The 15,259-nt window shown below is 33.0% G+C and overlaps 1 protein-coding gene across 10 annotated transcripts in view; it reads right to left on the bottom strand.

Moving 5' to 3' along the window:
• LOC101489326 (uncharacterized) overlaps window positions 1-15,259 on the bottom strand; it is a 30,820-nt gene that overhangs the window by 8,746 nt on the left and 6,815 nt on the right. For 5 of the 10 annotated variants that reach the window (XR_012163552.1, XR_012163553.1, XR_012163554.1 and 2 more), the window contains exons 11-24: window positions 12,829-12,913; window positions 12,345-12,578; window positions 12,129-12,223; window positions 11,966-12,008; window positions 10,580-10,731; window positions 9,445-9,555; window positions 8,793-8,861; window positions 8,258-8,401; window positions 7,778-7,852; window positions 7,513-7,689; window positions 7,303-7,388; window positions 5,997-6,051; window positions 4,941-5,066; window positions 4,702-4,815 (exon numbers count right to left, since the gene is read on the bottom strand). Coding sequence is in view for 6 of the 10 variants with exons in the window: in XM_073370035.1 (XP_073226136.1) it covers window positions 4,702-4,815; window positions 4,941-5,066; window positions 5,997-6,051; window positions 7,303-7,388; window positions 7,513-7,689; window positions 7,778-7,852; window positions 8,258-8,401; window positions 8,793-8,861; window positions 9,445-9,555; window positions 10,580-10,731; window positions 11,966-12,008; window positions 12,129-12,223; window positions 12,345-12,578; window positions 12,829-12,913 (1,566 nt within the window). In the remaining 4 variants the exon portion in view is untranslated. Of the gene's footprint in view, window positions 1-1,922; window positions 2,293-2,405; window positions 2,559-2,619; window positions 2,722-4,701; window positions 4,816-4,940; window positions 5,067-5,996; window positions 6,052-7,302; window positions 7,389-7,512; window positions 7,690-7,777; window positions 7,853-8,257; window positions 8,402-8,792; window positions 8,862-9,444; window positions 9,556-10,579; window positions 10,732-11,965; window positions 12,009-12,128; window positions 12,224-12,344; window positions 12,579-12,828; window positions 12,914-15,259 lie in introns of those variants that run through there. The other 5 variants (XM_027335982.2, XM_027335984.2, XM_004505213.4 and 2 more) reach the window with 4 other exon arrangements.

The following is a 15,259-nucleotide window of genomic DNA, read 5'->3' as shown; positions in this document are numbered from 1 at the left end:
GTTTTAATTTTATTGTTATTACTTTTAAATTTCATATAAGTAATTGTATTATTACTTTTAAATTTCACATAAATAATTGTGATGTATTGATAATATAAAATAATTTATATCGACATTTTTTGAAATTAAATTATTTAAAAAATAATAAATTTAATAATTTGAATAATATTTATAATAAGGATGATTTTTTCTTTCTAAAAGATTTATAATTAGAGATAGTAGTATTTTTTTATAAATTTTGTTCTTTTATTGCTTTTTATGTAACATCAAGTACATTGTCACTCTTCCCGTCTTCCATTTTTTACTATTTCTTTAGCATCTGACCCATTTTCTAATAATGCAGAGAAATTTATAGTAGATTACAGATAAAATTGTTGATATGAAATAAGTACAATTATATTGAATTTGAAGTATTTTATGATATTTTTTAAACATAAATCGAAGAAAGATAAATTATTAATGACGGTGGAATCAACTACTATTTTATACAGGATTGAATTTGGTACCTTAATATTATGATCTTAAGCTCTTAATTTGCAGTTTTTGATGACATAAAAATATATTTTCAATGAATATTTATTATTTTTCAATTAAAGCAATGAAAGTAACAATAAAAACGTGAGTAAGATCTACATCTAAGCCCAAATTTGTAGACTATTATCAAACAACTTTATTTAAATTTAATCATGTAAATTTATATGTTTTATAAAAAATGTATTATGTAAATTAGCATTTTCGACTTGCCGACACATTCTTAGTATTGGCGTCTTTTTTATATATATCAACGGCTTACTTTTTAACTGTTACGTAAATCTTTGAAATCTCTCAGCATCTAGAGAAAAATAATAAACATTATTATTTTAAACCTTTTTAAATTTAGACATCAGCATTTCTCTTGCTTGGTTCTGGTGAGACGAAGGAGAGAGTTAAAATCCTATGGGACCCACTTTTTTACAGTATTTGCATAGGTGCAAAGAAACACAAGGAAGAGATTCAATTTTATCACTTTCCAATTTTATCTTTATGTCACACTAGTAAGGACAAAAGAAATGTAATAACCAAATTGCAAAAGTAAAACAAGTTTGAGAGGTTGAGACTTGAGACTGCATAACTTAAGCGATAAAATTTGATGTGGGAATGAGTTTAGCAACTTACTTTCTGCGGGTAGTTTACATTTGTTATTGAATTGTTTAATGAATAGAAAAATTAAAAAAAAAAATCAAATAACCTATATTTTTCCTCTAAATCAAATGGACTATGTTGGAATTAAAATAATTAGTAGTAAAATAAATAAATTAAAATCTATTTTTAAAATTTATTAGTTAATACCAGTTGTTTAATTAAAATAAATATTTCTATTAATGTCAATAAAAAATGTAAGTCAAACGATATAAAATTCTGTATTACTTTTTTAGTTTAAGAGTAGTTTTATCATTTGCAAAATAAAACACACTTCTTTCTCTTTTACTTCTTTTATCTTTCTTTTATATCAAACAAACTATTAAATCTATTATATTTTTCTCTACTCACATACTTCTCTCTAGTCACTTTCTTCTTACACCCAAACACACCCTAAAGCTTGACAGAATAAAGCATATTATAAAACTGAAATAACAATTTTAGTTGGTTGGAACTTGGAATAGCCTGGAAATTGCACTGTAAGAATTTAAAATTAAAAGTTTAAAACTTACCGTAAATCTCTGTTTATAACAGAGATAGAGATAGTATTATTTTGCCTTGAAACTTCAAGCAACAACTTTTAAAGAAAAACTTCAAGCAACCATCGAACCCTTGGAACTTATGATACAGCAATAAGACGAATATTGCTAATTTTCTTGCTTGCTCATGTTTTTTTTATGGAATGCTCGTGTCTTTTGTTCTATAAAAGAATTTTTTTTTTTTTTTTGAGAAAAAAAGAATGCTTATGTCTTTAGATGCTCATCTTTCATTATTTGAAAAAATTTATAGCGTAATGTGGGCCAGGGCCCCATCATACCTCATATTCGTCACCGAATTATTTACACATGGTTTGGTCAATACTTCAATTTATCTTTGAAATGGAAGAACCGCAATGCACGTTCTATATTGAACCTAGACTCAAGAAATTAGTGACTGTAGTTAGCATTTATGGAATATGGACTCGTCACTTGAAAACTCGAGCCCTATATACGAAGGTATTTAGAGAAAAACGACGATGCCGTTATCCTTAAAACCTATTAAAAACCGTCATTAACGCCTTCTTTGATAAAGTGAATAACCAACAATGGCTGACATTAGAAATGTCCACAAAACCTGCCCACGGGATCAAATAAACAAAATAAAAATAAACATATTATTAATACAAACAAGAAGATGCAGTCAATTCAAAGTGAGCAAGCACTTAGGGAATAGGGTTTTGCAAGTACCGTATTTATAGCAAGCCACCTTTCGAGCCTTTTAATCCTTGATTGCATCTCTTCAATAATGCCCTCAATTGGAGAGACTACCCTACTTGATGAGGATTCGGAAGAAGAGCTACATCCCTGTTCCAATGAGTTTTTTCTGCTAAATGATAATGCCTACAGAATGATATTAAATGCTTCACAAATGCAAAAAACCAAAAGAAGCAAAGTTCGGTACATTCAGAGGAATGCAGTGACTTTGAACCAATGCAGGCTTTATATGAAGTAACCTATCTTGCCGGGAAAGATACAACATTGCTTGCTTTAAAGAACTTAATTCCTGGAATGATAAATGCAGCTGTGTCGGTACATTCAGAGGAATGTAGTAACTTTGAACCAATGCAGGAGTTCTATGCAGCTATGCAGTCAAGGTGTATACAGCAGCATTAGTCAAGCATGTCACTTTATTCTTTAAACACTCACATGAAGGTAGGATTGCTATCATGATAGGAGATGATGTTAATGAGATCAGTGATCTAAAGAGAAGACTTGAAGCTGAATTAGATATCAAGGACCTTAGAAAATTAAAGTATTTCCTCCAGATGGAGTTTGCAAGATCTAAAGAAGAAATCTTTCGCAACTAGCGCAAATATATCCTTGATTTACTAACAGATACAGGGATGACAGGGTGTTAAGCAATAGAAACACCAATGGATACCAATGTAAAACTAAAGGCAACATTTGAAGTGGTAGATGGCGGTCGCTACCAATGATTGGCTGGTAGACTAATTAATTAGTCACATACAAGGCCTGATATAACATTTGCAGTTAGCGTGATAAGCCGGTCAGTTTATACATGCACCATGGCCTGCTCACTTTGAAGTTGTTTTCAAAATATTTTGATACTTAAAAGGAACTCCAGGAAAGGGGTTGCTGTTCAAAAACAGAAGGCATACACTGATTGAAGTCTCCACAGATGCTTACTAGGTAGGTAAATGATAGGAAGTCTACTTCAGGGTATTGTACCTGAGTAGGTGGAAACTTAGTTCCATGGAGAAACAAAATGTTGTAGCTAGGAGAAGTGCATAGGTTGAATTCCGCTATGTGGCTCATGGTTTTTGTGAAGTATTGTGGATTAAAAAAATCATGGAGGAATTGAAGATCTCTGGTCCAAAATCAATTAAAGTTTAATATGATAATAAGGCAGCTATTTCCATTGTCCATTATCCTGTCTTAAAGTTTAATATGAAACTACCTTACAATGACTAGACCTGACATATCCTTTATTGTCAGTGTTGTGAGTCAGTTTCTTAATTCTCCTTGGGACAGTAACTGGGATGCAGTGGTATGGATCTTGAGATTTATAAAAGGGTCCCCAGGAAGAGGAGGATTAATATATGAGAACAGAGATCATACTGATGTTGTTGCATATACAAGATCGGGCTAGATGTCCTAGTGATTGATGTTCAACCTCTGGTTATTGTGTTCTTATTGGGTGGAATTATATTTCTTGGAACAGCAAAAAGCAAAGTGTTGTTGCTAGATCTAGTGCAAAGGCTTAATACTGAGCTATGGATCTTAATACATGTGAGCTTATTTGGTTGAAACAACTTCTTGATGAGTTAAAGTTTTGCAAATCTAAGTCAATGAGTCTCATTTGTGATAACCATGCAGCTTTACAAATTGCATCTAATCCAGTCTTTCATGAGGGGACAAAGTATATAGAGATCGATTGTCACTTTATTCGTAAGAAAGTTCTTTCTGGACAAATCGTTACATCTTTTGTGAACTCTAGTTATATGTACCAAGTTTGATGCATATGATATATATGCAATGACTTGAGGGTGAGTGTTAAGATATAGCCATGATTTAATTTCCTTTGTTCCTATTATCGTATCTAAATCTTTCTGACTGTTTTTCAATCCCTATAATTAAGGGATCTTGATTGTAATCCTTTTACTATAAATACATAACCATGGGGGATAGGCTCTCACGACATTCAGACTAATTATTTTCTAATCTCAAGTCATACAAATACAATTATTATAATTTAAAAAAAAATGTCTTTTAATTAGAAAAAAAGAAGTTCTTTTTGAAAAACCACAACCAAATGGGACCAAAACGTTTGGTTATTTTCCCTTTTAAGGGTTTCATTTCTGACACACTTAATGCCTAGAATATTTTAGCTCGCATGATAATATTGTTATATATTAACAATCTCTTTGCGTCCTCTTACTAAACACAATTTGATACTTAAATGGATAATATTTGATGAAGGCCCAACAAAAAGACTACATCTTGTCTAACGAGTAAAGAGTACCTGAGATTGAATAAAGTCCACAATCTCTAGCAGCCTTGTTGATTGCTGAAAGTTAATCCCACCAGAAGTTCTCTCCGTTGTTGGTAATCTTTCCAAAACTATTTCAAGGTAACTCTACCGAAAAAACAGACAAGAACAATAAGTTAACGACCATCCGGACATCACAACAGAATGATTGATTCAGCACCATAGTATGCACCAGAGAAAAGGGAACTAAAATAAAGCAACAATGCCAATACCTTAGTAGTATATGAACCATCCAATTTAAGCATTGAACCTGCTGCTGCAACAGCATCTTTAGAAACACCCTTTATCTGAATGTATGGACCCGGGACATCTTGTAGATGATCAACCTCAATTAGAATCTACGCCAGAAAAATAATGGAAAAAAGAAGAAAACTTCAGTGACAAGTTAGAAGCTGACTAACCGTAAATAAGCCAAGAGGAGATCATGTCAAATAATCATTTTCCAGCAGAATAATACCATGATTTAATTATTAAAATATGCATATTCAACAAATTTGAGTAGTGTAATAAAAGGAAATTAATGAACTGTTGCAACTACATAACTGGCCAGAAAGTGATTATAGTACTTCCAAATGAGCTATTATAACAATCAGTCAGATGCTATCAGAATGCTTCTTTACAAACTAAGGACATGTGCAAAATTTTACACCAAAATCCACAAACGCTCACCAAGCATGGTGAACAACACTCAAGCAATTGAAACTCCAAATTTATCACTTTGTCGTGTACCAAAAGAGAAGGGAATGAGGGGGTCATTGTTCAGTCTAAGTTCTTGTAAAAATACAGGTCTAAATGGTATAACCACTCTGCCATTCTGAATAATGAGGAAAGAATATCCGCTGTATCTTGCATCTCTTCATAGTTTTCCATTTTCCTTCTCTCCCTAAAACATTCATTTTTCAATGATATAACTTTACACCAAGGCCCAGTTCTATTATAAAAGAGAGGTTTTCAAAAAGACTTCAAATAATTATCATGAAATCTTCAGTTGCCTAATTGATATTCACAATAGTTGCACCGAGTTCTACCTTTCAAAGTCGCATTAGAAGAGATATCAATATGAGTTTAACAGTTCTAGTGAGAACATAACCCCATAATAAAACTTAGTTGCTAAAACCGAATTTAATCATCTAGGTACTTAGATCAGCCGAGTAAGGTATAGGGGAGGGGGGAACTAGGATAAACAGGACTGAGTTCATTTCAGCCAGTGATTTTTATCCGCGAATTTATGGAAACATGTATTATCAGTCAAATGTAAATCATTTGACCTTTCCATCCTGATAGATGAATGCAGACGCTTCAATATACGCAACTGCTTGATACCTGAAAAATAAGTGCCACCAGTTAACAAGAACAACAACAATAATAATAATTATAATAATAATATGTAACAACATCAAATGTTGGACAAATTGGGAAAAAAATTAAAGAAAGAAATCTGCAAGAGGTGTCTATCGTTTTGTCAATTATATCATCCTTATGTTAGAATATAAGAAAAATATCTTGTAATATGTTGATCTTATTGTGATTTATCTTATAGGATTAATTTCTTATCTTATCTCTTAAGATTGGTTTCCATATTACTTAGTTATTATCATGATTTGTTTTCTTATTTAATTTGGATTTGAAGTTTTGTATTAGTATAAGTAAGGGTTGGTGCTTAATCTTTTGTATCAAGTTATTGTCAATCATATTACAACATAATCATTTTTATTCTCTTCTTTTTTCATCTAAAACCCATAATTTCAACAATATAAAAAAAATGTTGAGATCTTTGTGATTCCACTCGCATTTGTCCATGATCTAGATGTCTAATCCTAGGCGTGAGGGAGTGTTGATATAGCACATGGAGTGGAGATATGGCCAAAATAATCCTTATAAGAATTGGGCAATCCTCACCTAGTTGAGTTAGGTCTAAGCCCCAATTTAGAACCTACCCTAAATTTGTTATTAAGATCTCATTTAATTCCACCTGCATTTGTCTACACTCCAGATGTCCAGTCATGAATGTGAAAGGGGTATTGAGATCTCTGATATTCCACCAGCATTTGTCAATGTTCAAGATGTCTAGTCATGGGCGTAAGTATTGAGATTCCAAATTGACAAGAGATATGGCCAAAGAAATCCTTGCAAGGCTTGGGATTGAGTTAGGCCTAAGACCAATATATATCGAATTAAAATAGATTTAATAACAGTAGGAAAAGGAACCCCATATCATATTATGGATAGAGGTTATTGTTAAGATCCTACATTTACTAGGTATATGGCCAAAGTACTACTTATATAGATTCAAGCCATTATCTCACCTTAAAGCTAGCTTTTATGCTTAAGTTGGACCTAGTTTGTTACTCTATGCTCAATTCTAATGCAGTATCAGAACATATCTCAGTCATGATGTAGTTCCATATGCAGATATGGAGTCCTAGACATGACGAGGGAGTTTTAAGATCCCACATCAATTGGGTAAATGGCGAAAGTACTGCTCACAATGAATTGGTATTCTAGGAATTCTTTCTTGCTTAAAGAAAGGTTCTTAATAGGATGATTATCGTTTTGAATTGATATGTGGCTTACCCGAGGTTAAGAAGACCAGCAACCGTAGTAATGCTAATATCAAAATCCACTTTAGGCTGAATGATGAAGTTTCCTTCTCTTATAGGCTGGATAGTGCAAGATAATATGAAATTAAATTTAAGGAAAATAAAATAAAAATTGATACGGTGCATATACTTGCGTGAAGATATAAACAAGTAAATGATGGGATAAGAGAAAAATATTCCCAACCTCGCGTATCAGTAATGCAAATCTGCCTTCACATATTCTGACCCGAATACAATCACTATCTGTCAATTGACCATTAGAAGGGATCCCAGGAAGCCTCATGTAAATATCGATAAATTTCTGCACGGAACTGCAAAATTTTGCTGGATCAAGAATCGCTAGAATATCTTGATAAGTTACCTGTTATTTATTGCTATCTTCAGTAAAAATATTGAACAAAACCTGGTCACAACATATTATGATTAATAGATAGAGATAAAACCCTTACTTTTTTGTTACTCTTCAATACAAAAAGTGAACTTTCGGGAGAAAGCACAGGGTCAAAGTCATTTCGAATTTTAAGCTGCAAGTCAATATTAAACGGTGATATATCATATACTCGTACCCATCAATTCTCTGAAAGCAACTATTCACTATCTAAAAATAAAAGAATATTGAAAGACTGAGAGCAGAGAGAAAAAGCATGGGCTATCGAAACAAACTAAAATCACCAAGTTTATATTATTGTTCCAGTGTAAAGCTTTTGCAACCAAAATATTTTTCAAGATTTACAGAATCGCATCACATATTATGGTAATGTGGAATAGTTAGAGAGCATTATAAAATGAAAAGATGTGTACTTCTTGCTTACATATGGAAGTCATAAAATGGTTCAGACAAAAATATAAAATAATCAAAACTATAAAAATCATTACTTCCTGAGCAGCTTTAAAATATGGGGGTAAAGAAAAGCATGCTATCCACTAACATGTGCATGAACAAGGTGAGGTTCAATAAGCTGCTGGAACATAGGAAACACTGTCATCATGATCTCATTTTGGGAAATAAAACATCCCACTCTACTCTTATCCCTTTGAACTCGTGAAATCAAATGTGAATGAACACCTCCTACCTGTTTCAAATAAGAAAATAATTCCATAGTGTTAGAATATTAGAAAATATCTTATAATATCTTTTATAATTAGAGTATCTTGAGTTATTTTCTATGATCAATTTATAATCATAGAGAATCTTAAAATATCTCTTATTATTATTATGATTTATTCCTAATTTAGGATTTAGTCTATGTTTCTCTATAAATAGAGATTAGTATTGAGTCTATTGTAATCAAGTTAGCATAAAGCTATTATCAATAATATTCAAACCCTTATTATTTTCTCTCCTTCTTTTCTCTAAAATCCCACAATTTCAACACATAGGCTTTCTTAGCCACAGCTAAAAATAAATAAAAAGTAAATGAAATAGAATAGAGCCTTCAAAGATGGATGGTAACTCATACTTACAACAGCAATCCACAAGTCAAGTGATATCCGGATATCAGGATGCAAAGCATAGACGCCTTCAAATATAATCTGGTCAAGATTAGGAGATGAACTCTCAAGAACTAGAAAGAAAAAATAGGAAAAAGAGCTAACTAACATAACTTGAGTAGCAACTATATCAGGAAGTATGCAAACAGACAAACTAAGATGCATCTGATACTTTGTTATTATGCATATATGTACTTCATCTTATGCTATCTTTGAGTGTGACAAAACAGGAAACAGGTAAAAAGTGGTTCTGGACAACTTTTGGATGTGAAGTGTAAATGGTGTAGTGTTCCTTAGTGGGATAAATTTATCAGTATATTCCTTTCCTCAATTGATTGTTATATACCCTTCTGCAGTGCGACCTGGGATTTCGTCAAGTACACTATACTGCAGTTACTACCCTCAGTGTATCACTGAATCCCTAGAGCAGACCAATAGTGATTAGGATTCTGAGTCCCAGTTAGCAAACTGACATGGTCTGAATGCTATGAAAGTACGAAGGGTTGAGCTCTAACACCATTTGTCAACTCTTGTGCAGCTATTTGGATAGTCCTTTTAATGAAATACACAGGTCAAACATGATCTACAACATTCAAGTTTCAGGAGAACCAATTTAATGACTGACCACTCCACAATCTTCAGAAACTTCAAGTTCCTTGAAGCCACTCCGAGCACCACTTTCCAAGTCAAATATAGGAACTTTTGTTCTTCGGCCATTTCTTATGTCATCAATATTCTGCATGGGACTCAAGAATAAGAATGTTAAATAATCCACAAGTACGATGGCCGAAAAGCATCCAGAAACTTTGACTAATCAAGGATTTAAAGCAAAGAAATTTACCTTCTTTTAAGGTAAATAGAGATATTATCAAAATTCATTTTATTTTCAGGTGAATAGAGTTATTAACGTCGTCTTAATAGAGAGAGAAAATGGTGAAAGCAAATAACTAAAGAACTTCACGATAATACAAAACAGTTACTATTTTAACTATTTGAAGATACAATTAGGAAACAAGCCATTACCAATAAACTCTGCAGCCGAAACCAGTTGAAGAGTCCACAAAGTATTGGACCATGGAAAATAGATTGGTTAATGGCACTAAATCGGCATGATCATGATTAAAAAAATAAAAAAATAAAGAACATACTAAAACCTCGACATGAAAATTTTTAGGACAAGAAAACATGAGAAAGGTTTGTGAATAATTTGGGAGAAACTGAGAATCTCACATTGACTAGAGATACGGCCCTGAGTAGTGCTTATAAAGTTTTGGGCAGCCCTCACATTACAAATAAGTTTTATGGGGTTGAGTTAGATCCAAATTCTAAAATTGAATCAAAGCTTCGTAAATCCGTTATTGGGCCAAATGTCTGTTATTTCTCCCGCATTTATTCACACTCCAAATGTCCAGTCGTGGACTTGATGGGGTGTTGAGATTCTTGTTATTCCACCCATTGATCCATACTTTAGATGATCAATCCTAAGCGTGAAGGGGCGTTGAGATTCCCACATCAATTAGAGATTCGGTCTAGGTAATGCTAACAGGACTAGTCCCCAGTCCTCACGTTATAAGTCAGTTTGGAGTTGAGTTAGACCTAAAGCCCAAATTCTAAGCGAAATAAATCCATTTATACACAAAAATTTCAAGTACTCATGAAGTTAGATTGCTATATATATAAATGAAAGTGCAACATCAATTTATCATAGAAAATAGGTAGAGTAACCCAATAAATCGCATTAAAACTATTCATTATCTTACCTTTGATAGCAAAGATAAATCAAGTGAGCTGAAGTCATCATATTTGAAATCCTTAACTTGTTTGTAATAACTTTCTAGGGAAACTATTTCACAACCAATAATATTTGCCATTTTATGAGCCAAACTTGTCTTCCCACACCCACTTGGACCACCTGAAAAGCAAAACTTCCCAAGGATCACTCATTTTTCAGAACCAAGGCTAGTATATGAATGCTTTGAGATGAAGATAATTTAGTAAAACAAAACTCAACACACTCTTATATAAAGAATTTGATTCATTATTCTTGAGTGTAGGATAACCTCAACATGTATTCTCCTTCTCACATGTGTCTTCCTCGTTAAGTAACACATGTCCTTTGATTTACCATTAGTACCATATCAAATTAAATCAATATTTTCTCCTATTTAATTAGTTGTTCACCAAAGAGAAAAAAAAATCAAATCAAAACCATGTCTTAAATGCTAAAATGATTTTCTCCTTGATTGTGTTTGAAAATTTTTAAAGATTGAACTTACACAAGCACGAATGGAGAGCACCAAAATCAAACATAAAACATCTCAAGCTAAAATATCCTGAACAACACTTATGTTAGCAGCAAGGCTAGAAGTAAGTCAAGCCAGCTCATGGGCATGATTGCAACTGGGCTCATTAACAGCTAAATGAGCAGCAAAAAAAATTGCTCGTTTATAAATGAGCTGAGGGTGAGCTTTCACATGTTCCACTTGTAGGCTTGTGAGCAGGCTTGATATATAGACATTGTTAATTGTTAAATAAAAATAAGAATACTACTTTAGTTTAATATGTTAGCATTTGATTTTATTTCGTTAGTTTATTAATTTTTAATTGAGTATATGTAAAAAAATAAAATCTAAATTAAAAATTTAAGCTTGCCTCATTGAGTCTAAAATATAACATCAATACATGGCTTGATTATGGCTCATTAAACTCAACTAGATCATGAACTTAAGGTGAACCAAGCTTGAGCTCAGCTCAACTCACTTCCAGTCCTATCACCAAGCATTTGAAGACCTGACTTGGTATCTTTAATAAAACATATGCTGCCTAAATTGTTCATTCATTACTTATCAATTTTAGTAACTAAATGCTATAATCTGTTGATAAGGCTTCTACCTTAAACTCCTTCTAAAATGCCTCTTTTCATATATATATATATACATACATGTGTATCTTAGTCTAGAAATTTGTAATAAAATGTTCTTCCATTTGTTGTTAGATTTGTCTTCGGATACACATACAGCTACTTTGTACACACTGTTTCATGTGGCGCGTAAGACAGTAATTTGCATGTAAGGCAGACTGCATGGTAAATATGGAGGAACACACAAAAAAGAAGAGGAGATAAGAGAAAAGGTCCACAATATTACCAATTCCAACAATGACTGGTACGCCTTTATTCTCCAACAAGGCCTGGAAAAAAGATAAATAAGCAGATAGGTTTCAATCAAACAAATAAACATGAATTTTTTATTGAATTGCAATCTTCAAAAATTAGGGTGCAGAAGAAATTTCTGAGCTTCCCCTCCTTACTTGTATTGCTTGAACTGCCAAAAGCAATCCCCTATCCAGGTCATATGAATCGGGCATTGGAGCAAGCCTAACAGTGTCCCTGAAAGATGAGGGATCTGTGGTTGCTTCATGAGAGAAGTCTCGATACAAAGGATATCTTATGTAGACGTACAGGAAATTATTACCAAAAATATCAGAAAAAATTCCAGCAATGTTCTCCAATTCAAGGAAAAATACCTAGGACTGTGTTATCAAGATGGGAGGAATCTGAAGATATGAAATGCCATGTAGCCACAAAAGGTTCTGTTTTGGATTTTGTTGGGGATCGGGTCCATGGCTGAGATAAATCCTCAAGCCCAGTAACAAGGCTAGGGCTAACACGAATTGGCTTTGGTGCAATGATTGCTGTTTCTTGACTGCCAGTCACAGTTGTATTAGACACAAGTGGTGGTGTACTAAGACGGGGTACACCTGCAAGGAAAAGTGAGAAGGAGAAGCAACAATTGCACTAATCACTGACAAATACAAGTCATGGCAAAAAAATTGAAATAGTTCTTGTTATTATCCTGATAATAACAATCTTAGGATAGACAATGTAAGTCACTGTGAAGCTAATTGACCAAATTTTATCCGTAACAAAATTATCCTACTGTAGCAATCATCACCACATATAAAAAAGAAAAATATCAAACAAGAAAAGTAACTGATACCAAATCCATACCTTTTCTCTCAAGAATCATTTCCAGATATGATTTAGTGATCCAAGGTCCGTTGATACCCATCCTCAATGCTTCTGTTCCAACAGTCTGCAAATTTTATACGACCCCTCAGCATAAACCACTAGCCAAAAATAATATTTATTATATTAAAAAAAAAACATTCACACTATAAGAACAATGAGAAGCTTTTCATAAAAGAACTGGTTAAGGAAAAAAAATAGTCTGCGGAAAATATTTTCTTTCCATCTTTTTGATAACTAATCAGGGTTAGCAGCAAACATAAAACATGGAAAACCTCTAGTCAAATATGCTAATTAATGTAGAACTGAAGAAAATATTACATTCATGTTCTGTAAGAACTAATGAAAGTTGTAGGGCAACAATCCAGTCCTATTAGAAAGCTTTTTATAAAAGAATTTGTAAAGGAATAAAAGTTTGAAGATAAAAAAAAAATCCCCAAAAACTAGGAATAAACAAAACAACTAAAAAGAGAAACAGAAAATATAACTGGAAAGAGCAAAACAAAATATATTTCTGGCCGTAACAAATGATTTTCAGATTAAAGATGTAATTTATGTTGTTACTAACTGTGACAATATTTATATTAAATTGAGAGTCAGAACTATGGAATTGAAACAGCCAGGACTATGAATATTGATAATGAGTGTACTAGAAGTATCAAGCTAAGCAATCAACTGAGAATTAATTTTTCAGAGCAGCAGCACCGAACGAAGCACAATGAAGATGCCCAAACATAAAATTATCCTCAAAATCTACAACAAAGGCAACCTAGTGCGTGGAAGCTGAGACTCTCAAATCAGGAGCAATACCAACTTGAGACGTCTGAAAAATCTGAATATTATTGGTTGACAAGCTACAAAATGTAAGCTCTAATATATAGACTACTGTACATGAGTCCTATTAAAATATAATCTAGGAAAAGGAAATAAAACTAATGACATAATAATTACTGTAAAATATGAGTAATTTGTGTGTCTTATGAGATCGTGCACCTTCTATTTATAATGATGTTGCAATAATTACATTCAATGTCTTCGAAGTTGTATTGACTAGAACTACTAACAATTATCCTATGATGTTGCACAATCAAGGAATAATAAAAACATAAACTAAATTTTAACACTCCCCTCAAGCTAAAGCTTACTATGCTTTAAGTTTGTTACATCAAAACATTTTCTCACAAAAATTGAAACTAAGTGTTGAAGAATCAAGATAAATCAAATTTTATTCTCTTTTATTTTATATTATTATGTTTATTTTTATTTTATGATTTGTCATTATTACTCAATATTACTATTGTAATTTCTTTTCTTATATAAACAGCTTAGGACTGTAGTAATAAAATATGAAAGTATTTTGTTTTTTACTTTCTTCATGGTATCAGAGCTCTGGTTAGGGTCCTGAAAACCTTTCCACAACCCAGTAGGGTTTGGCGCTCCAACCAACTGAACTAAAGCTAATGACACACTATACTCCATGGAAGGTAGCCCTTATGGGTAGCGGCGATAGCGACGACGGTTTGGGTAAAAAATCAGAAGTAGTCAACAACGTCGACAGTATTGGTTTAGACAGCGGCCCAAGCAGCAATGGCGGCCGGAATGGTTTATCTAATAATGGTTTTTCTAAATTTTTTGGCCATGAGGGAACTTCTAATGCACTCAAGGTTGAAATCCAGAAACTAAATGGAAAAAATTATGTCGAATGGTCCCAAACCGCAAGATTGATACTAGACGGTAAGGGAAAATATGATTTCCTAACAGAAGAGGTCCAAATGCCTGCCACAACTGATCCGAATTACAGGTTTTGAAAATCTGAGAACTCTATTATTATTGCTTGGCTGCTTAGTAATATCTTTTATGTTTTTTCCTATTGCGAAGGAAGTTTGGGAGGCTATTAAAGAAACATATTCTGATATTCAGGATTCTTCTCAAATTTTCGATCTCAAATCACGATTATGGCATGCCAAACAAGGAGATAGAGATGTCATTACCTCTTATAATGAGTTGATGACACTATGGCAAGAATTGGATATTTGCTATGATGATCATTGGAAGTTTTGTGAGGACAGTGGTTTGTTTCTTAAGAGACAACAGAACGACCGAGTATTCATGTTCTTGGTTGGACTTAATAAGCGGCTTGATGAAGCCCGAGGCAGAATATTGGGAACGATTTCATTGCCATCACTTCAGGAAGCGTTCTCAGAAGTTAGAAGAGAAGAGGCGAGATAAGATATTATGATGGGTAAGACACCTTCTGTTGGTGAGGTTGAAAGTTATGCCCTAGTCACTAAGAATGAAGACAGGAAGAGAGATGGGAAGAAAGCCTGGTGCGAAGCAAACGTTCGTGGCACACACGTGATACGTGTTGACGTGTTGGAAGCTCCATGGAAAACCTCTAAATTGGAAGAAAAAA

This window comes from Cicer arietinum, chromosome 6 (genome assembly GCF_000331145.2).
Source record: "Cicer arietinum cultivar CDC Frontier isolate Library 1 chromosome 6, Cicar.CDCFrontier_v2.0, whole genome shotgun sequence".
NCBI classification, from domain to species: Eukaryota; Viridiplantae; Streptophyta; class Magnoliopsida; order Fabales; family Fabaceae; genus Cicer; species Cicer arietinum.
Note: the sequence above shows the minus strand (reverse complement) of the source record. Positions and strands in the feature narration are given on the sequence as shown.